This window comes from Podarcis bocagei (assembly GCF_964188305.1).
Source record: "Podarcis bocagei genome assembly, chromosome: 15".
NCBI classification, from domain to species: Eukaryota; Metazoa; Chordata; class Lepidosauria; order Squamata; family Lacertidae; genus Podarcis; species Podarcis bocagei.
This window is the reverse complement of record NC_138141.1, coordinates 21,488,834-21,511,472: the sequence shown is the minus strand read 5'-3', so window position 1 is coordinate 21,511,472 and position 22,639 is coordinate 21,488,834. Positions and strand designations below refer to the sequence as shown.

Here is a 22,639-nt window from a genome sequence, read left to right as displayed (position 1 = left end):
ACATATAGAATAAGAGAAAAAGAAGAACATACGTTTAAAGGAGATTGGAAAATGTTTATTGAATACAGTGTACCTTGGTTTGCAATCGCTTTGGATTACAACCCTATTGGATTACAACCACATCAAACCTGGAAGTGAGTATCCCCCCCTTTTTTTGGATTACAACCAATTTTTTGGGGAGGCCCCATTGGCGAAAGCGCGCCTTGGGTTACAACCTGTTTTGGTTTACAACCGGACCTCCGGAATGGATTATGGTTGTAAACCAAGGTACATGGGTATATGGGAAATAATTGTGTGAAAGCGCTGGCAGCATTAAGATAAATTCATCAGTGTAAATAAGTTTTGATGGGTGCAATAATGGAATACTGATTAGTATAGTTTTTGTAAAATATGCAGGGATTTAAGGTATGTAAAATGAACCATGGAAAGAGAAGAAGGGAGGTCATTGATACCTTAAGGATGTAAAATGAGTATTTGAAATTGTAAAACAGATACACACACACACACACACACAGGGAAACATCTTCTGGGGCCAAGCTCGCATGTGCTTTTGGGTGCCGTGCTCTCTTGTGAGATTGCAGCCCTGAAAAAGAGTGTGACTTTCAGGGCTGTGCTTTTGCAAGTTTTGGGGCACTGTGCTCCCACATGAGAGCACAGGCCCCCCCTCCGAGATGTCCCATTTTAATCGGGACATTGGAGGTGTATGTCCCTGCCTTCCACTCCATCAGTCTCAAAGAGCACCACTTGCCAGCGCTCCAAGGTCTCAGAGTGAGGTTCTCTCTCAGCACTGCTACCAGGTGGTATTGAACCAGCCTTGCCAGGAATCAATTCTGGAGACTTCTGCATGTCAAGCAGGTGTCCTGCCACCAACCTGTGTGTCTTGTCAACTAAGGATTCCAGTCCCCTGGGAACCTCCCCACCCTAAAAGAAAATGGCTGCTTACAGGGAGAGTCAGAACGCATGCGTTCTTTGCAACAGGTTTATTCGCACACAATTAAAAAAATTTCCAGTCGCCATTCCAGAAACTGGTTAGGAAGAGGAGATGAATTCAGCGGGGATTATTTCATCAGTGAACCACATTCCCGAGAAAACAAGGGTTGCTTAAGATCTGCTGAAATCAATAGGAAAGATTATCCATTGGCGTATGAAGGAAACCTTAGCTAATTAGACAACTTAACATTAATGCATTCATCAGTCATAGAAATCTGCATACAAATGAATTAGTCATTTTGAATAAACAAGAGATTTCCGATGGTGCTTGTGTAGCAGGGATGGGGAATCTGGGTAAACCTGTGTCCTGATTTACAGAGGACAGCCTTTTATGTGGAGACATCCTCTGTTTCAGGAATGGGGAACCTGTAGCCCCCAAAATGTTGCTGGACTACAGCTGCCATCAACCCTAGCAAGCTGTTAGTTTCTGTTTTGCCACTGTGCAGCTGCTTAGAGTCACAAGGCTCTGTTTACATTCCAGAGACAGTCCAGGCTGTTGGAAATCTCACGAGAGAAGGGAGACGGATGTGACATTACTGGTTTCCTGTTCCTTTGTTCAGTTGCTCTCTGCTTTCATAGAGAGAGGATGTTTCTTTGCTGTCTGCGTAGTAAGAAATAAAGCATAGCATGTAGCCATAAATATCATCACTTCTGCATGCTGTTTTGGATTCTCTGCTGAATGGAATGTGCCTGAGGCCTCATCAAAGGCTCAGGTTGTTAATTATTTGTCAGGAGGGCGATTCCGGAAGATGAGCTTTATCAGCTTGGCCTATGGTGGGTGATGCTGGGAGTTGTAGTTCAGCAACTTCTGGGAGGCCACAGGTTCCCCCTGCCTGCTCTGTTTGAAGGGCTCTCTGGTCCAAGTTGGGTTTAAAAGACAAAGTTGGGAAATAGACCAGACAGTGGCCCATCAATAGTTGCATTGAGCAGGCACAAGTCGCCTCACTGCAATCTCTTTCATCGTAGTGGGGAAGACTGTATCTCATACTTCAAATTATAGTAACTCTTTTCAATGTTTTGATTTTTATTTTTTTACATATAAATAAGCATGTGCAAATTTTATTTATTTGTTTGTTGCATTTATAACCCACCTTTCCCCCCATGGAACTCATATTTCTCCCATGCCTCATTTAATCCCCACAACAGCCCGTGACACAGTTGGGCTGAGAGGTAGTGACTGGCCCAAGATCACCCAGTGAGCTTCATGGCTGAGTGGGAAATTGAACCCTGGTCTCCCAGGTCCTAGTCCAACACCCTAACCACTGCACCACCATTGGCTCTCTATTTTACAGGATGCGCAAGCAGCCACCATATGGGGAACCTGTGGCCCTGCAAGTGTTGCTGGACTCCAGCTCCCATCATTCCCCACCATTGGTCACGCCAGTTGCAAGGCCTGATGGGAGTTTGAGTCCAACAACACATAGAGGGCCAAGGGCGTCTCCCCCCTCCCCCCTTGCAGCAGGCGCCATCTTGGATGAGGTCTTCCTTCCTGTGTGAGGCGAATGACTTGCTAAGGCACTCTGCCCGTTGTTAAAATTATTAACATTTTAAGTAGATTTAAAAGGATTTCTAAGCAATTATTAAAAGAAGTTAAATAGATTAAATGTCACAGATCTAGGTGTGAAGGGTGCCTGAAACTTACATAAAAGTCAGGTGTTGCAGTGCGCAAAGCAGCCCCTCCACAGCAGTTGGTTTTTTATCCTGAGGAAGCTGCGGAAGAGAAGAAATTGGGTGGTAGCCTTCGGGTTCTCACCAGTACAACTACTGGGGATCCCCTGTGGTGAATACCAGGGCCCCTATCTACTCCACAAGCTTATATCGGCTTTGTATCACTTTCCCCCCAAAGGATGCTAGGAAAGCATACTTTGCTGAGGAGACTCTTCTGAGAGAGATTCCTATTGCCCTCCTAGAACTTCAGTTCCCAGGATTCCTTGGAAAGCCTGTGTGATGGTTAAGAACATCTGGGGCTAGCCCAAGATATTTGGCAGCCTGAGTTTAAAAAAAAGGACAAGATGGCAGCCCTTGGACTCCATGCTTCAAAGCCAACTAGACTGATAGCTGAAACTTACTTCAGCACTAGTCAATATTTTTTACCTCACCTTGAGGAAACAAGGCTGTCTTATGGGGCACAGAGCAGGCTACATGCCAGAGACAGCTGTTCCCTATCCTTATCCCCCACCTGAGGGAGTTGTTTGATTCTGTCTAATGGTAAGACCAGAAACTGAGAGTATCCTAAGTAAAGGTAAAGGTAAAGGTAAAGGTAAAGGACCCCTGGATGGTTAAGTCCAGTCAAAGGCGACTATGGGGTTGTGGTGCTCATTTCGTTTCAGGCCAAGGGAGCCGGCGTTTATCCACAGACAGCTTTCCGAGTCATGTGGCCAGCATGACTAAACTGCTTCTGGTGCAACAGAACACCGTGACGGAAGCCAGAGTGCACAGAAACGCCGTTTACCTTCCCGTCACAGCGGTACCTATTTATCTACCTACACTGGCGTGCTTTCAAACTGCTAGGTTGGCAGGAGCTGGGGCAGAGCAACAGGAGCTCACTCCGTTGTGGGGATTTGAACTGCCAATCTTCCAATCAGCAAGCCCAAGAGGCTCAGTGGTTCAGACCACAGTGCCACCTGCGTTTTACCTCTAATATCCTAAGTACCCTGGCAGGATCAGAGCAAAGTTCCATCTAACCCAGCATCCCGCTTCCCACACCAGCCAATCAGATGCCATCATCCCCTCCAAAATTTCTCCAATGAAAATAGGGACATCCTAAGGAAAAGCGAGACATTCTGGGATGAAATCAGAAACCGGGACGGCTTCTGTAAATCCAGGAGTGTCCCTTGAAAATAGGGATACTCGGAGGTTGTGTACTCACCGCAGGGGATGTAGCAATCGCACTCACAAAAGTCACAGCGAGAGAACCATCGGGTCCAGCCAGATTGCTTGGTGACGCAGGAGGAGATCTTGATGCAGCCATGATTGAGAAAGGCCCCTGGGTACACCTTATGGGGACAGGTGGAGGAGCAGCTCCCATCAATATCCCGCTCATTTATCTCAATCCGACCCCGGAGGCAGATCCCTTCGCAGAAAGACACAAAGCAATAAAAGCAGGCATGACGCCAGAATGACTCGTTCAAGAATATGCAGAAATGGCAAAACTTACTGGAAAAATAAGAAATCAAGATAACAAACTTTTTAATAGAAGAATGGAAATGGTTTATTGAATATTTACAAATAAACTGTAAACAGATAAGAACATTGGCAGGATTATTGTAATAACCTCCAGTATATATTTACAGTGTATATCTATAGTAGATAATTAAATGAGCAAGTTAAATGAATTTGGATATGCAGAAGATATTTAAAATAAATTTAAGGAACAGCAAAAAGAGGGGGAAGGAAGTCAAATTTTGAAATGTTATATTGATTGTAAAACTAATTAAACGTATAAACATGAAAAGTATAAATAAAAACTTTTTTTTAAAAGAAAAAGATTGGCAATGGTGCCTACCTGAGAGGTGCCGGAACTGAGTTGCAGCAAGTTCCCACTGAAAAAAAAGCTCTGGATACACGCATGGAAGGCACACAGTTATACTTACTGAGGCAAGTAGGTTTGGGGGTCCAGCGGCCACTCGATTGGCAGGCGCTAGCAGGATCCCCCACCAGCAGGTACCCAGGCCGGCAGCTGTAGCGCACCACCGACCCGACCCACCAGTCGTTCCCATAGACCACCGAATTGAACTCTGTTTCTGGTCGTCCGCAGTTTACTGAGAAAGAAAAATGACACACACAGGGACCCTCCAGGTGGTTGCTTTGTGGCAACTGTTTTCCACAACATGCCGTTGACGCAAGAATTGTGTTTTAGCAGTGGGTTTATAACGGACCATCTGCACGCCATTCTGCTTGACTGGCCGTTCAGCTATGTTTCCTCCTTTCGCCTTTAAGAGGGACACTTTTGCACAGCAGTGAAATGCTGGCAGGACGGTTGGAGGATGGATGGCTGCTAACAGATTGAGGTTCAATCCTGACAAGACAGAAGTACTGTTTTTGGGGGGTGGGTGGGGTGGGGGTGGAGGACTCCCTGGACCTGAATGGGGTAACTGTGCCCCTGAAGGACCAGGTGTGCAGCCTGGGAGTCATTTTGGACTCACAGCTGTCCATGCAGGCGCAGGTCAATTCTGTGTCCAGGGCAGCTGTTTACCAGCTCCATCTGGTACGCAGGCTGAGACCCTACCTGCCCGCGGACTGTCTCCCCAGAGTGGTGCATGCTCTGGTTATCTCTCGCTTGGACTACTGCAATGTGCTCTACATGGGGCTACCTTTGAAGGTGACCCAGAAACTACAACTAATCCAGAATGCAGCAGCTAGACTGGTGACTGGGAGCGGCCGCTGAGACCACATAACACCGGTATTGAAAGACCTACACTGGCTCCCAGTACGTTTCCAAGCACAATTCAAAGTGTTGGTGCTGACCTTTAAAGCCCTAAACGGCCTCGGTCCAGTATACCTGAAGGAGCATCTCCACCTCCATCGTTCTGCCCGGACACTGAGGTCCAGCGCCGAGGGCCTTCTGGCAGTGCCCTCGCTGCGAGAAGCCAAGTTACAGGGAACCAGGCAGAGGACCTTTCCGGTAGTGGCACCCGCCCTGTGGAATGCCCTCCCACCAGATGTCAAAGAGGAAAATAACTACCAAACTTTTAGAAGACATCTGAAGGCAGCCCTGTTTAGAGAAGCTTTTAATGTTTAATAAGTTATTGTATTTTAGCGTTCTGTTGGAAGCCGCCCAGAGTGGCTGGGGAAACCCAGCCAGATGGGCGGGGTATAAATAATAAATTATTATTATTATAACTCCCCGGATGCCATCATGAGAGCAAATCATAATGCAGAAAAAAATGTGATTTTGCTGGTTTCTGGTGCTGAAACTCTTACATAATCCTCGGAGTCCGAATTTCTGTTGGCCTCATTCCATTTTCAGTTCATGTTCCCCCCAAAGCACCCCTCTACCCCAAACATTGGGCCCTGCTTCCAATCCCAGGCCAGCATACTGCTGAAGTATTGTCCCACTGGATCAGAGCTAAGGTCCACCTGGTCTAGCATTCTGCTCCCAACCAGATGTCTCTGGGAGCTTACCACCAGGGAGTGTCTTTCCTTCGAGTTTCTCCCACCTGTATATCATGATAGACTATCTAGTCACATGGAAGTTCTGTTTAACTAGGATGACAGCCTGCCTGATCAGCCTCTTCTCCACCGTGAACCTGAGTAATCCTTTTTTAAAAAGAGAAGTTTAATCCTCTTTAAATCCTCCACGTCGCCCCTTTCCCCTCCCAATTACTACTATACGATTACCGTAGCTAAACGCTTTACAATCTCCATTCTGTTTGCCCTCATTAACAACACAATCATTTCCAAGAGCGGTGATGACATGTGATTGCAGTATGTGCGTGTGCTAAATTATTAATGATTTCCCCCCCTAAAATAAAAATCCTAAAAAAACCACAACCCCATATTCCTCATCAGCAACAAATGATATTTCTACATGGGGGGGGGGGGAGTTAGTTGCATCCAGTAATGCCATGGCAAATTCAGAAGCACAGGGTCCTTTCATGACCCACACACTCTCAAAAATTATTGTATGATCTTAGAAGGTTGTATAATCTTATAATTATACAATAATCTTAGACTTATACAGCAACAACTAGGGATGCAATGCAACAATCAGTTCAGATCTCCGATGTGTTGCCTTTCAGCTAGATTTCTATGCACCTACGTGGGCAAATGAATTCGAGTGCTCCAACATCTTATTTTAAAGTGACTTAAATTTTGTTTTCCATGATGTTCCATTGCACCATTCTCTTTTCAGCACTTGGGTGTTCCTAAATGTGTGCTCCCGCTGCCCCCACTTCCCCCCAACTTGCAGAAAATATGGAGGGTGACCCCCCCAATATTTTATCGGGGGGACATACAGTTGGCGCCTATGCTCTGGAACATACAAGCGCCTTCTCCAGACTGACCCTAGGAGCCAATCCTCAATGTCTGACGCACCTCCTTTCACTCTGATTGGTTCCAATCAGCATCAAGGATGAGAAGAATCATTCTCAGTGGCTAAAACCCCCCCTCCCCTTTCAGGATATTGGCAGCAGGCACCCTGTGGCAGAATTAGTAATGGCCTTTGACCTCTCATGACCCTAGACCACTACAGCGCCGGTTGCAGCTTGCAGCCTAATTGGGATTTGAATCTATGTATTCTGGATTTGCACATACCCCGGCAAAATGATTTGTACCCCAACCAACAGCAGCTTCCATTCCCACACGTGCTTTTCTTCAGTTCTTTGTGCTTTCCTTTACAGCCTCCCATGCAGATGGGGGCAGTCCCAGACCAATAAGTGTCCACATTTTCTGGAAAAAGAAGATTTTTTTAAAACAACAACCTAAAGTGTAATAATTTGTTCTATCCTAAAAATAAATTATAGTACAGTGGTACCTCAGGTTAAGTACTTAATTCATTCCAGAGGTCCGTACTTAACCTGAAACTGTTCTTAACCTGAAGCACCACTTTAGCTAATGGGGCCTCCTGCTGCCGCCTCGCCGCCAGAGCACGATTTCTGTTCTCATCCTGAAGCAAAGTTCTTAACCTGAAGCACTATTTCTGGGTTAGCGGAGTCTGTAACCTGAAGCGTATGTAACATGAAGCGTATGTAACCCGAGGTACCACCGTACAGTGGACACCTGGGTTGCAAACGTGATCCGTGTGGGATGCACGTTTGCAAACCGCAGTGGGTGTCTGCGCACGCGCGAGTTGCGATTCGGTGCTTATGCACAAAGCACAATTTAGTGCATCTGCGACCGCCGAAACCCGGAAGTAACCTGTTCTTCCATGTTTTGGCGGTCCGTAACCCGAAAAAACGCAACCTGAAGCGTCTGTAACCCGAGGTATGACTAAATAAAAAAATTCCTTCCAGTAGCACCTTAAAGACCAACTAAGTTAGTTCTTGGTATGAGCTTTCGTGTGCATGCACACTTGGTATCTGAAGAAGTGTGCATGCACACGAAAGCTCATACCAAGAACTAACTTAGTTGGTCTTTAAGGTGCTACTGGAAGGAATTTTTTTATTTTGACTATGGCAGACCAACACGGCTACCTATCTGTAACTGGAACCGAGGTATGACTGTGATTGTTATATCCATTTATGAAATGCAGAGCTCTAAGCATGTCTATTCAGAAGGAAATCCTACTGAATGCAATGGAGCTGACTCCTAGGTAAGTGAGGTTAGGATCGTGGCCTCTTTCTGTCAGCCAGATTGGTATAACTCAGTGTTCCCCAACCTTGGGCCTCCAGCTGTTTTTGGACTACAATTCCCATCATCCTTGACCTTGCTAGCGAGGGATGATGGGAGTTGTAGTCCAAAAACAGCTGGAGGCCCAAGGTTGGGGAACACTGGTATAACTGAATGAAAACGTTACAATATTTGGTAAACCCCAGCATTTAAGTGACAGAAATAAAACTAGGTAGTGCACATACTTATTAAGTGTCAGTGTCTGAAGAAGTGTGCATGCACACAAAAGCTCATACCAATAACAAACTTAGAGACCTTAGGTCTCTAAGGTGCTACTGGAAGGAATTTTTTTATTTAGTGTCATAACATTTCATTTATTTATCTGTTTAAATAGGAGTTTGCTACTTTCCTACTTCAGAGTCTGCAAAGTGTCTCACAACAATGCTGGCAGAGGCTGATGGGAATTGTAGTCCAAAACATCTGGAGGACACTAGATTTAAGAAGGCTGCCTTGAAGTTTGGTCAAGAGGTTTTTAAAAAGAAAGAAAAAATCTCTCAAGATTTACACTTGACAACAGAAAAATATAAAGTTTAAAATTTTTCAGATTTCAAACTTGTGAACTATTTAATCTTAGTTTAAGTTCCTGGAATTACACAGCACAATAAACAACAATGGCTTTTAGCATCAAAACATGCAGAGCAATTAAGTTATTACCTTGATAATCCTTTTTTATAGGCCAAGCCTATCCATGTCCCAGAGTTCAATGAGGCTTGCTCCCAAGTAATCAGATAAGACTGCAAACTTAGCCACCCGATAAAAGTGTCAGTATTTTGTCTTCTTTTTAAAAATTTGCTATATAGTAGGATTTTGTGTGTGTAAACTTTTATCATTATCTTCCCCTTCAACTACAATTAAAAGGTCAGTATTCTTCCCCCCATTTTACAGATGTGTAACTGAGGCTCAGATAGATTGTAGTTTGTCTAAGGGCAGCCAACTAGTTTCTGGCAGAGTAAAATATAAACCAGGGGCTACCTGGATCATTTAACTATGCACCATGAGTTGGAAACTTTATTTGTGCAACTGACTTGTAAGACTCACCACTCCTTCTGCAGCCGCTGACCCAGAAATCAGTGCCTCTTAACCCCAAGAGCTACTTTAGCATGGATGAAGCTTCCAACACCAAGAAGGAGGAAGCTCAGCCCTTACCTTGTACCTTGGTTCCCTGTGACTTACCTTCCAACTCCTCGCCCGAGAGGAACTCGCAGAAGGAAAGGAGGAAGAAGAGAATCATCAGCGCCATGGTGGGTATAGCAGGGCTGGCACCCCGCTAGGGGACAGCTTTTCAGTGGCTTCAAAGGGAGAGGTGGAATTTGGGGAATAAGTTTTTTCACCTGCCCTCATGGGCATGGCAAAGTTGAACTGATCGCCAGAGGGCCTTGCAGCAGCCCAGATCCATTCAAACTGCAGAGAAAATCGCCTTCGCTTCTTTTTTTCCAAGATACTGTGCAGCACAGGGGGAGGTTGGGAAGCTTCCATTAATCCCTCAACAAACCCTCCCCGCCTCTCCATGCCACAGATAATCCCACAACAGCAAGAGCGATTATTTTTTCCTCTCTCTTCCAAAAACCTTATACCACAAGTCCTGGAATCTCACACAGGAGCACCAAACATAGATGCTTTCCTAAACCAGCCATTTTCAAGTAGTTAGTGTGGGGAAGGTTTGGGGACCACAGAGAATGGAGACACACTGGATAGAATTTGGGGTATGGAGAACTAGGACTGGGTGGCTTTTGAGCAAACCATGTCCTATCAGCTGCCTTAAACCTACCTTACAGGGCTGTTGCGTGGGAAAATGTCACAAAACACTACAGAGAGAGAGCATTTCAAAGAAAGCAACCTGGGATAACCTCTGGAACAGAAGGCATCTTCTTTGCAAGACAAGCTCCGTAAAGGGATGGGTAAGGAGATTACAGGAGGGTCTCCTAAGGATATTGGCTCTCTCTCTCTCTCTCTCTCTCTCTCTCTCTCTCTGTGTGTGTGTGTGTGTGTGTGTGTAATGGACTGTTTTTAAAAGGGGGAACCCGGGAAGGCATGTAAATACTGCCCCAGTCTGTCATTTCCAGGTGACAATCTTAAGGCGAAAGGAGGGAGAGAGAGTCAACTTTCCAAGTGTGAGTTATATTGCAGGAACCTTGGTCCAGAGTTTCCAGGGACAAAACCTAGAATGCCAAGCCCTGGATTAAGAGCCTGTACTGGGAATGTGCAGCAAACAGAACCAGCTGTTCAAGATATATCCCAGATTAAGGCTGAGGGGGAATAGCAAGCAGATGCAAAATACAATTTACAAATTCCCAGCCCTTTCTTTACCAGGCTTCAGGTACCCATCATGAGGCTAAAGCAGAGGCAGCTTTTTAGTTCAGTGAACCATTTCCCCCCTTGGGAAATCTCCCAGAGGCATCAGTGGGTGGGGTCAGCACCAATGATGGGTGTGGCTCAAGGCAAAAGCAACAGATAAGACTCTTGCCTTTGCGCAGCCAGCTGTGTTTCAACCACACAAGTGTCAGATTCGTGTGCACACATCTGTCATCGTCCATCCAGGCAAGCAATAGGTTTCATCACAGGTCAAGGACATATTCCAGTCAGGCAAAAGCACAGAGGGCCAGGTCTGTTGCAGGCATGGCCTGAGCAGAGTCCCCAGGCCTGGAGCACCATATTTGCACCAAATCAGAGGTTCCCCACCCCTGCGTAGAGGATCTCTGGAGTCATCATATAGGTATCTCGGGGGTAGTGGAAAATCACCTGCCAGCACTTTGGGACCCCTTTTACAAGGCAGGAGCCTGACTCTCCCCCCTCAACAAAGAAATAATCCAGGCCACAAAGTATAGATACAATGGGCAGCAACAGGGTTGTCAGGAGTGGGTAGATCTTTAAGGCTGGCAGCTGCTTGGTCCTGCAAGAAGGGAGAGATGAGCAGGAATTTGTCTTTGACCTCATGCTGGGTCAGAGGAGCGAGGACAAGTCTTGCTGCTGCCAGTCCAACACCAGAGACAAGTTGCTGTTTCTCACACAATCACTCTGTGTGGAGGCGTCTGGTAGCTACAACAAAAATGGTTGGCTACTGAACCCAGCCAATATTTGTGGCCCCTGACCAGGTGACACTATGACAGGTGTTGGCAGAGAAAATGAATCTAGATGAGGCAGGAAGTGAACCCAGCTGCATGCAGCAGAGGAAGGCAACCTTCCCATACCCCACTTTTAGAGAAGCCATCCCTACTGAAGCAGAAACTTTTTCCTGGCTGCAATATGGCCACTTGTTTTAAACTGTCTTTAATGTTGTATTTTAAATTGATGTGGCCTGCCCCTGGGACCTTACGGTGAAGAGTAGGAAAAAATATGTATTAATGGGTGGTATCCAACAAACTTGTTACGCCAGCACAAGGATTTATATTTGCACAGTCAAACCTTCCTCCCCCTGTACAGTCCCTAGATCTGTTCTGGGGTTTTCCCCAACCCTCCAGAGCAGATGTTGGGAGGGCACTGGAAGACAAGAGCAGGGGGAAGTTCCATTACATGAGCTGGAATGCTTGCATTAACAGAATGATCATACAGCACTACATTTTAATAATCACGATGCCAAGCATGACCACAAAACCCATCTCCAAGTCTTCATGCAGCTCCATGCCGTTCATCAGTTGTGGCAGCCACCCAACCCTGGCCACCGACTCAAGGATTTGGGCTCTTGAACCGCCACCTGTCTCAAATTTGACCCAATCACGTGCACCTCCAGGACAGATTACAGCAAACATCATGTCTACCACAAGACCTGGTAGTGTTGTTGTTCTTTAATTATTATTTTTTTGTAACACAAACCTTGCAAGCCAGGAGCAGGAACCCCAATGTGGGGGAAGGACCTCAGGGCAAGAATTAGCACCCTGTTTTGTTCTGCTCTACCTCTCTGTGCTGTGGGAGCCACTGCAACACACTGCTTCCTGCACTGCTCAGGTAACATGAAAACCTGAAGCTTTCTACATTACCCAAGTGACTCCCATGCTACAAAGATAATGCAAGCGGAGGTCATGCCAATGACAAAAAAGGCAGTAAGCAACTAACTGTGGAGTGGCAGCTGGGAATAACAGGTTCTCACAATCTCAAACTCCAGAGCAAACAGGTAACAGTGCTGGAACTCTCTTGGAACAGTCAAATGCAGAACAGTCTGGAAGGGATGGAGACTGAATCAGGTATTACTGTCTATGCTGGGCAAACGGGATAACAGAAAGCATCTCAAAAGGCAGGGGTACCAACAGGTGAGAGGCAAGAGGCATACGAAAGAACTACAGAGTCCGAATGTGGGGCTCACAGTAAGGAACAAGGCTGGCCAGGATGCAGCCAAAAGAAAAGTAAACACTTCTGGTGGGGGCACTGGTAACCGTCAAGGCAAGGAGCATGAGTTGGCGTCTTGGAAAACCCACTGCTTTGACTCAGCCCTGATATTTTGCATTCCTAGGATGGTCTCCACAGCACAGGGTACACCAGAGGCAGCAGCTGTCCTCGCCTTCCTAAGTAGCTGACAGGTGAACCAGCCCCTGCCCTCTGTCCTAACCATCTCAGAAGCTGGCTTCCTTCTTCCTTTTGCCAGACCACCCACCAGATCCCCATGGCAGGAGAAAAGAGGACGCATCTGTTGGGTCTGGAGCCTATGGAGTATGCTTGAAGGGTGGGGAGAAACAAACAGTCCCCTTCTCCCTGTAGCATCATCTGGTTCTCATGATGTGCATTTGAGGAGCACAGGGAGCCAAAGCAGGGCATTCATGACTCCAGGCCACCTACTGGGATTGGTGGAAAGCACCTGATAATCTATCCAGGAGCCTCACACAATCTGGATGCCCAGTTCCTCAGCTGTCTTCTGAAGCCTGTCCATGACGTTCTCCTCCAGGTCCGTGGCAAACCCACTAGGCGCAGCTGCCCGGCTCTGAGAGGGTGCATTGGCCATGACGTAGTATACAGTCTCACTCTCCCCATGCTCGTTGGTCCTGTTCACAACGCGGATGATGGGGCTGGATGGTGCACTTGGTTCTTGGTCTGGCGACGCATCAGCCTCTGGCTGAGCAGGCCCCTGGGGGGGCGTGGCAGCTTGCAAGTCCACGTCAGCATCGTCCTCCATTGACGGTTCCAGTATGATGCCCTGCAGGCTGCCCTCAGCCCCCGCCAGGACCACACACTGGGCTGTGTCATCCAGGACCTCACCCTGCTTCTCCCGGTCCTTCAGCAGCTGCTCTGTCAGTTCCACACTTTCATAACGCACCAGCTGCAGCCTCATGTAGCCGTCCTCGTGTTCCTTGTACCTGGGGGAGGAGTGTTGTGGGTTGGTGGGGAGGAGGAATAAGCGAGGTGTAAGCCATTATGGAACGCTGCATTCTAAGCTGTTTGTGCACAGCATCTACTAGGGCTGAAATCACAACCAGACCAGGTGGAGATGGCTGATATAAGAGATGGCCAATTTCTAAAGATCAAAGGGACACGCTGGAAAGGTGTCATGCCACCTATGGGGCAAATTCACATGATAATTCTTTATACGGAAATCTCACCTCAAGGTGAGACAATGCTTTAAGGGCATAATAATCCCAGAGAAAAATATTCCATCCCACCTGGCTATTAAAGTAACGGGAAATGAGTCAAAGTTCTGTAAAAGGCAGAATACGAATGTTTTTGCAATGCAAAGGCTAATTGTTGAGTTTTGCAATGCCAACTGCCCCACCTAGTGGTTCTTGCAAAGAGCACAAGAACTGGTGATTTTATAGAGACTGCTTCAGCCTGTTTTTTTTGCAGATCACAAGCCACTGTACTGTGGCAACCACAGCCATTTTTGGTTGTGGCCTTGGCTCCAACTGGACGGCAACATGCGTAGCCTTAGGGATGTGAATGGAAGAGGAGCAATCCTGCTCTCCAATTAGTCTCCTTGCTTGTTCTGTGGAGACTGAAGGAAAAGGCCAGCAAGACCATGTAGGTTGGGGGAGGGAGAGAGGTTGGAAGCAAAATAAAGGTATAAACACCCACACCCAGCTTTGTTTGCCTTTTGGGGGGGGGCATGATTTAAGAGGGGACTGGCTAGAGCTCCTTGAAGGCTGGCAGCTCTGATTAACTTTCCCCCAGAATGCCATTGGGTACAAGATGGCAGCCAACAGCCCACTGGAGTAGCAAGTTGATTTCCCCCCTCAAAATCTTGCAAACCCCGCCCCCCAAATCACTCAGGCTCTCATTGCCTGCAAATGAGGGCCACAAAAAAGAGGAGGGAAGGATGAAAGCCCACCCCTAAGCCTACGTACCTGAAGCGAGGATGACCCGAAGGCCACTTGAATTGGTGTTTTTTCCTGAGGTGCACAGTAAGGTTGTTCCCACGAGTGAAGCACTTGTCACAGACGTGGCACTTGTAGCGGGGCTCCGAGTCACCCTGAGCGGGTGCGGAAAAAGAGAAAACAAAGGTATGCATCTTTTGGTTTGCTGGAAAGTTCCTATACACCATCTGCATCGAGCGTGCTTTCTGGTCAGCACAGCAGTGGCGAGGCACAAATATCTTCTACCAGCGCATCATTCAAGAGCACACGGTTTAAGTCCTGGATGAGAAATTCAGCATGCTGCAAACCTCAGCTTTCATTGTTGTTTTAAAAAGCAAGTTTCTAGACTAGGGTAGAGAGCGCGGTGCCCTCCAGATGTTGTTGGGCTATTACTCCCATCATTCCTGACCACTGGCCATGCTGGATGGGAATGATGAGAGCTGTAGTTCAACAACATCCTGCGGGCTTCACATTGGCTACCCCTCTACCCAAAAAGTCGGGCTGGTAAAATCTTTAAATAAGGGACTGAGATGAATTTCCAGTACTGAAGGGGGAGAATCCCAGTTATTCTTCACCCCTATCCATGGCTGCAGTAGTTTCAGGGAGATAATAACACAAAATTAGCTGGTGCAAATATTATTATCAATATTATTATTATTATTTATTAAATTTGTATACCTATACATGCAGGTCTCAAGGTGCTTCACAGGATAAAACCAGAATATAAAACCTCAAAACAAAAACAAAAACAGCCCAATAACCCTCTCCCAACACATTTTAAAAGGGCATAGGATGTCAATCGACCAAAGGCCTAGTTAAAGAGGAATGTTCTTGCCTGGCGCCTAAAGGTGTATAATGAAGGTGCCATATATCCATATGCCCTTTTGCTGGAAAACTGAATTTCACTTTAGGTCTAGCCAACGGCATTGTCAAATCTCAACCATATCCTTCATGAACGCTGCAAAGATTTTTATTGTCCCCTAGGCCTTGATGCTCTTTTGAAAATCTAAGAGTAAACAGCCCCAGGCTCTGTGACTCCATCTCACCTCATGAACCTTCTTGTAGTGCAGCTTGATGGAGCAGAGGGACCGGGCGCTGAAGTTGCAGGACTCGAACTCACAGCGGTAGGCCGGCTCTTTGCTGTGTGTATCCAGGTGCTTCCGTAGATCAATGAGATTCTTACAGCTGGAAGGAATAGGCAAAAGGAAGGATCTCAACCTCTGGCACACTAGGACCGCAGCTGACAGTCTGCAGAGGCTCCAAGCCAGAAGGTGCACATGTTGTACCTGTTGCTGCTAGTGAAAACAGCTCTACTATTTTCAAGTGCAGGAGAGTTCCCAGGAAGAATGGCTTGGTTTTGCAAGAGTGAAAAATGTCAATCAGTGACTCAATAAAAGCATGCACCAAGGCTGAATTTTCCTGCCACTTTAGGGGTACCTTTACCTTTTACTAGAGGGACTTCCTTCCACCAAACAACCCCCTGCTCCAGATTCTATGATTATCCTCAGAAGTCGCCCTCTGTTCACCCTGCTACCTGCAGATTGTGACCAGGAAGAGGGTCTTCTCAGTTATGGTATCCCATTTATGGAATGCCCTCATCCAGTGTCAATTTTGATGTCAATCAAGCATCAAACAAGGAAGCTTCTATTTACCCAGGCACTCCAACATTTAACATGTGCTAGTTTTCAGAAGGCTTTTCCTGCTGAGCATTTTTTGTTTTGACCGCTGCTGACCTGCTAGCTTTATGCTTGTAGTGACAGACATATATTTGTTTTTACCCCTTTAATGCATGCAGCCCTGAGAGTTTTATACTGAAGGATGGCATAGAAATTTTAAAAATGAAAATAAATAAATACATTTCCCCCAGAGGACGGGACAATAGCGGCCTGACAGATCAATCCTTGAATCCACAGATATTTGAATATCATTTGAATTAAGTATGGTGGCTTCTTTTATTAAAGTTAACAACCCCTGTGTTGGGAAGGTGGGTAGATTAGGAATTTTAGGCCACAATAGCAATAATACAATTTAAGGCCAAACAATGGGACACAGTTGTCTGTATGTTTCCATCTCACTTACGCAACAGCTCTTTTTTGTCGCAATTTAGGCCTCTGTAATTCCCAAAATCTTAAGACAGTGAAAAAGAGCCAGTTGCAAAAAATGCTGCTTCCTTCCTTAATGTTCAGGGCTCTCATCCAGCCTCCCTCTCTACCTTGCTCTGCGATTCTGTGCCCACCCTCTCCTTGCTTCCCTCTCCCTAAAGGTAAAGGTACCCCTGCCCATACGGGCCAGTCGCGTCCGACTCTAGGGTTGTGCGCCCATCTCACTTAAGAGGCCGGGGGCCAGCGCTGTCCGGAGACACTTCCGGGTCACGTGGCCAGCGTGACGAAGCTGCTCTGGCGAGCCAGCACCAGCGCAGCACATGGAAACGCCGTTTACCTTCCCGCTATAAAGCGGTACCTATTTATCTTCTTGCACTTAAGGGTGCTTTCGAACTGCCCACCCTCTCCCTAGACCAGCCTCAAGTTTACCTGTGGTCACAATAATTGCACTTGAAGGGCCGCTCCTCGCTGTGCCGGAAGCGGATGTGGTTGCGCAGGGAGGAGGGCAGAGGGCAGGTCATGTCACACAGAGGGCACTTGTAGTGGTTGACTGCCGAAGAGGAAGAAGAGGAGAGGTTAGCACAGGGAGGGGAGGAGGGATGGAGGAGGGAAGAGAAAGAGAAACTCCTGCCACCTACCATGATTCCTCATATGATCACGCAACAACCTCTCTGTGGCGAACCTCTTGGAGCAGTGGGAGCACTGGAATCGCTGCTCTGTAAAGAGGAGGCAGCAGGTGAAGATGAATCAGATACGGAACAGAGAGGGGCAAGACTCAGGTGGAGAGTGTTTCTCCCCCTTGGCACCTGTTGGCAGCAACTGGCCCCTTCTACCTGGGTGCAAAGCCTTTCTAGTTTCTTACTGCAAAACCCACAGAGGGTATCCTGCACACACACCCTGGAACATCCTCCCATGTGCAGTTCATGATGTGGAAACAGTAGCAAGCTTCAAATGCTTCTTGAAGACCCATCTATTTATGCAGTCTCCCCGTCACACTAGATTCATCACACTGCTTTGTTTTACCGAAGCAGATTTCCTTTTCACTGGAATTTGTTTTAACTTTGCTTATAAATGCTGTGATATGGATTTTTTAAAAAAGAAATGATCTCATTGTGCTTTACGTAAACCACTTAGGGATCTCACACAGTAAGAAGAATAGTTCTTATGAAGACGGTGGAACCTAGGAATTGACAAGTTATCAAAAATGGTATATGGATATTGTAAATAAACCATCCAAGTCAGGCATCATGGAACTGCCCTGTCTGTGGGCATGTCTAACAATTTCTGTTGCTTCTGGAAAGACATCTCAGGATTTCCAGCATCAGCTTAATTATTTCTTTAAAAGGACTGTTTTTAGACCTCATTGTGATGCCTGTCAGAGGACATTTTCACAAGGGGGACAACTAATGCACTTTCATTCCCAGTATGGTTTTACATAACATGTAAATGTAGCTGACCTGTTATGTGGAGTGATGAAAAGTCTTTTTTTTTTGTCCAAATGATTCCATATATGAGTCTATTTAAACTCATATATTGTGGACAATCTTTTTTTCTGGTTCTGGTGACTAGAAGAAGCTTTAAAGTTCCTTAAAATACCACCATCAAGTGTCACTTTTGCCAGAAAGAAACTGTGTCTAGCCCCTCTGCCTGCTTGGCTGCTCAGATACTCACGTTCTAAAGCCGTCTGCCGGCGGATGTGGTCAAAGAACTTGGTGTTGTTGGAGAACATCCCGCCGCAGGTGGGACATGCCACCACCTTCTCCTGCGTGTGGCTGCGCAGGTGTTCGCGCAACTTACACCGGCCTTTGAAGGCGCAGTCACAATCTAGACCCGGGAGGAAAAATGATTAGAATCGTATTTGTTCTGAGCAGGTCCAAGGATGCCAGTTAAGTATGATCCAATATGAAATCATCCAGAGGTGCCCTCTGGGTTGTCTCCTGTGTTACAGAGGCCTGACTGACCTCATTTAGAAGCTGGGCATTTAGTGTTGCCCACCCCATGCTGAGGAACAGTCTTCCAGCAGAGATTCCACAGGCACCCCCTGCCCCACCCGCTGTTTGACTTTCTGGTGTCTCTTGAGAACTTATTTATGCCAAGAGCTTAATGATTATGTGTATTGTTTTTCAATGGTGTGTTTTATTACTGCACGCTGCCCTGAGATTTTACCATATTGCAGTATAAACAAATAAATAACAAACAAACTCAACAGAACTGTGAAAAAAGATTTTCTAAATCCCACAGTATTTTAGATATTTTGTTCTGGCTCAAAGCAACAGGAAAACCTGGAGTTGCCAAAATGTTCTGAATGCCACTGTGCAGATCCACTTCACCTCAAACCCCAAAGACTCTCATGCAAGGTGAACTCCTACCTTTCCAGCCACAGAAGAACATGTGGTTCTCCTTCCCAATTGCCTTGTACTCTGTGCAGAAACTGTGATCTTCCACATGCCTGTAGAACCACTCAGGGTTATCAAACCCTCTCTGATGAGAAGACAGGGAAAGGAAGATAATTTCCTAATGAGCTGCAAGTTGGGCAGTGGAGAAATAGTCACATCTTGTAAGCCAGCCAGAGAGTACGTGGCAGGCCAGCTTATCAAAATTAAAAACCAATAGGATTTATATACATGTCAATCTCAATTTCAATCCCCAGATGTTTTTGGCCTACAACTCCCATGATCCCTAGATAGCAGGACCATGATGGGAATTGTAGTCTCAAAACATCTGGAGGGCCGAGTTTGAGGATGCCTGTTCTAGAACTTTAGGTGTGTTTACTCAGTAGTGAAAATAATTTGTACAAATTGATAGTTTTGTTTTAGAAAAAGAAAAGTGCAGTTTAGTTACAGTTCATGAACAAACTCCATTGCCTTCCTCATTGAATCTGGCTGTTCTCCAGCTTCATACACTGAACAGTCCACCCCCACCACCCTGATGCTTCCCCTGGAAATACTTCAACACCCATCCTGTCTCTCACCTCACAGTACTCCCAGAGGCAGAGGAAGTTCTCTTGGATCTCGGGGATAATGTTGCGACTCTGGAAGTCCAACTGACAGGGGGTTAGGTCCGACTGGCTCTGTAAGGCGTGTAGTCCCCACTGCTTTAGCTTGGTGTGGTAACAATGGAAGTAAACATGGCGGGCCAGCTCTGTAGGGCTCTCGGGAGAACAGAATCCACACTCCTGCCAGAGGCAGGAGTATTTTTCTGAAATGCAAGAATACAGAAATTCATACTTGCAGGTAAATGAGGGCCTGCAGGTCCAAGGAACTAGTATGCATGGAACCAGAAGAGACCTTTCAAAGGCAGTTCTCCTACATAAGTATGGGAATGAAAAGCTTTTTTCATAAAGCAAACAACAAAGAGTATCTGGTCTGTGGCAAGTGCTAGTTTTAGAGTCTTCCCCTCCCTTCTCTTTTGGGAAATACCACCCTAACTTATGTGTAGGGCTGCTAACACTACTTCTTTTTTTAAAAAAATGTGAAAGTTTATGTTTCCCAGATTTCATCAAGCTGTGTTCCCTACTTTCTAAGCCTATTGGGATGCCCACATTTTCACTAGTCACATTGAAACTATACTGTGTGTTATCTGCTTGGTTCTTGCACTCCTGATCTGCCGCTCCATGCTACTTAAATTCTACACACAGAGAACTGAGGGCACAGCAGAGAAGGGCTTGCAGATTCATTTCATACAACCCTAGTGTGATCTTAACCACACTTTTGCATATCCCAAGCATTAAGTCTTTACAGCTATCATTTTCCCACTACTAGTGTCCACCACTAACCCTGGATACTGCTCTTCAGTTTATCAAACCATTGACGATCCCACCCCCATTCAATAAAATCAAGCAAGTCAATGCAATTGTTATGGCAGGGCTGGGGAAAGAGATCTATCTCATGGGGGATCACAGAAGTAGCAGTTTTCAGAGAGTAACACCATAACTTACACTAAAGACTAATTCAGGGTCAGTCTCATTTTATACTGCACCCCTTACCGAGAGAATCCACTTCATCATCCTCATCTTTGTCACCAAGATGCTGCTGCAAGTGCTTTGACACATGTTCACAGAACTCCTCCATCTTTGAGGCCACAAAGCTGCAAATGTCCCACTCACACTGCAGGACCAAGGCTTGCTTGTGGCTCAGCTTCCCGGGAGGCATGTTAAGAGCACTAGAGAAAGACAAAGAAGAGATTCTCTAGAGAAATACAATCTCTCTTAGATTCTGAGATAGAGACTGGCAGCCTTCCCCTCATTCTCTACCACAATACAAATTACCTCAACAAAAGCATATATATACAGTGTGTGTGTGTGTGTGTGTGTGTGTGTGTCTCAGATAGATAGGAGTATCATCTTCTCCTATATGCCTCCCTTAGGCTAACATTATTTAGTGGAATTTTACTGGAAGGCTTTTGACTTTTTGTTTTTAGAAAAATATCCAGCTCCCACAATTAGAAGAACCTTGGCTCTCTTATATTTCCTCGCCTGCAAAACAAACAAACACACACACACACACACACACACACTTCATTACACTAAAATTATATTTGAACTTCTAAATGTGAACTTTTACAGGTTTTGCAGTAACGGTTTTGAGGCTGTGACTACTATATAGAATCTCAAACTAAAGTCATTTTTAAAATTAAGATTTTCCATTTTTTATTCTGATAGTTGAATTAACTGTGTAAGGTTTAAGCACCAGACAGAACAGAAATCCACACTTGGCAATTTACAGTTCAAGTGCTTTTTACATTATTGCAATCTGATGCCCAGTTACCTGGGAGTAAGTTCCACTGAACTCAACAGTACTCACTTTCACATAGATATGCATATGATTACACTGCAAAGAAGGGGTTCGTCTAAAATGGGATAGTAAGCGAGAATGCAATTAACTATTTTCTAATTTAAGGTATCTTAAATTAGCTTCACATAAAAAAATAAATCAGCCCGTAGAAATAAAAGTGATAAAATAATACAGAAAGCATTCAAAGTACTTCAGATACACTACCTGGGTTACCATTGGAACCACCCTGTAAAAGTGGTAGATTTTGTTATCTGACCCACACTGCCAATGGGCAAGGATGGCTCAGGTGTGGGGAACCTTTGGCCCTCCAGATGTTGCTAAACTACAATTCCCAACAGCGTGAGCAAGGAATGATAGGAGTTTAACAACATTTGGAAGGGAAAGGTTCCCCACAGCTGCAGGAAAGCAGGTTGCCAGAGGCTAGCTTGAAAAATTGGACCACAACCTTTCAGCTTCCCCAGTCATTTTACTTATTATTTTTAGACCACACATAAAGCCCTGACAGTCCTAAGTCTTTCGTTTAGAGTTCCTGGCAGGGAAGCTGCAGCCTCTCCCAAAGCGAAAGGACAGTTGCTGGGGCGATAGATAAGAGATATATTTTGTTTTTCGGCTAGAGAAGTGGAAGTTGGTTATGTTTCATGGCGCTGCCCCTTACCTTCCTCAGATCAAGCTGCCCCCAAAGAAGGCCAAGGCAATCCCTCGATATAATGAATCTTATCTCCCCTCCTTCAATTCGGAAGCCACCCCCCACGAACGTCCCATTCTCCCATCTTCCAGGCTACTCCACCCTGCCCGATTTTCTAGGGCTCTGAGCAAGACCAAGAAGGACCAGGCAAGGGGCTTCCCAGTCCCTCCCCACTCAGGAGCCCAACTGCCGAAGAAGCAAAAGCTCAGGGAACGAAAAAGACCTTCGGGCCTTGAACCCAGGGCTTAGAGGCAGGCACTAGGCCCCGTTTCCATAGTTACCGTCAGTTTTCCGCCCTTCCAACTTCCAGCGCGAGGTCGCCTTCCCCTCCCACCCCCGCCACCTGTGCGCCGACGAACGGCCCGGATGAACCCTCTCGGCCAATGAGAGCGCCAGGAGCCGCTGAGGCAGCCAATGGCGTCGCATGAAGGGCGGGCCCCAGCCGGGCTGTCAAAACATAAAGTGGGT

At 46.1% G+C, this 22,639-nt stretch overlaps 2 protein-coding genes across 4 annotated transcripts; both read right to left on the bottom strand.

Moving 5' to 3' along the window:
* Positions 1 to 965: 965 nt before the first annotated feature.
* Positions 966 to 10,264, bottom strand: LOC308574663 (inactive serine protease PAMR1-like). The gene is made up of 6 exons (XM_081172779.1): positions 9,493 to 10,264; positions 7,246 to 7,380; positions 4,584 to 4,751; positions 3,860 to 4,063; positions 2,633 to 2,700; positions 966 to 1,111 (listed from the first exon to the last, which is right to left on the bottom strand). Exons 1-5 carry the CDS (start codon positions 9,557 to 9,559, stop codon positions 2,687 to 2,689), a joined length of 588 nt encoding a protein of 195 aa, XP_081028905.1. The 5' UTR covers positions 9,560 to 10,264; the 3' UTR covers positions 966 to 1,111; positions 2,633 to 2,686.
* A 1,822-nt stretch (positions 10,265 to 12,086) lies between these two features.
* Positions 12,087 to 22,509, bottom strand: HINFP (histone H4 transcription factor). Of its 3 annotated transcripts, none has more exons than XM_081172619.1 (10): positions 22,453 to 22,509; positions 20,679 to 20,854; positions 19,665 to 19,891; positions 19,063 to 19,174; positions 18,365 to 18,517; positions 17,332 to 17,409; positions 17,123 to 17,243; positions 15,638 to 15,776; positions 14,583 to 14,707; positions 12,087 to 13,601 (listed from the first exon to the last, which is right to left on the bottom strand). In XM_081172619.1, exons 2-10 carry the CDS (start codon positions 20,842 to 20,844, stop codon positions 13,127 to 13,129), a joined length of 1,596 nt encoding a protein of 531 aa, XP_081028745.1. In that variant the 5' UTR covers positions 20,845 to 20,854; positions 22,453 to 22,509; the 3' UTR covers positions 12,087 to 13,126. The 3 variants fall into 3 exon arrangements, with proteins under 3 accessions (XP_081028745.1, XP_081028746.1, XP_081028744.1); XM_081172620.1 differs by having other exon boundaries at positions 22,395 to 22,488; XM_081172618.1 differs by lacking the exon at positions 22,453 to 22,509 and adding an exon at positions 22,142 to 22,446.
* Positions 22,510 to 22,639: the final 130 nt, after the last annotated feature.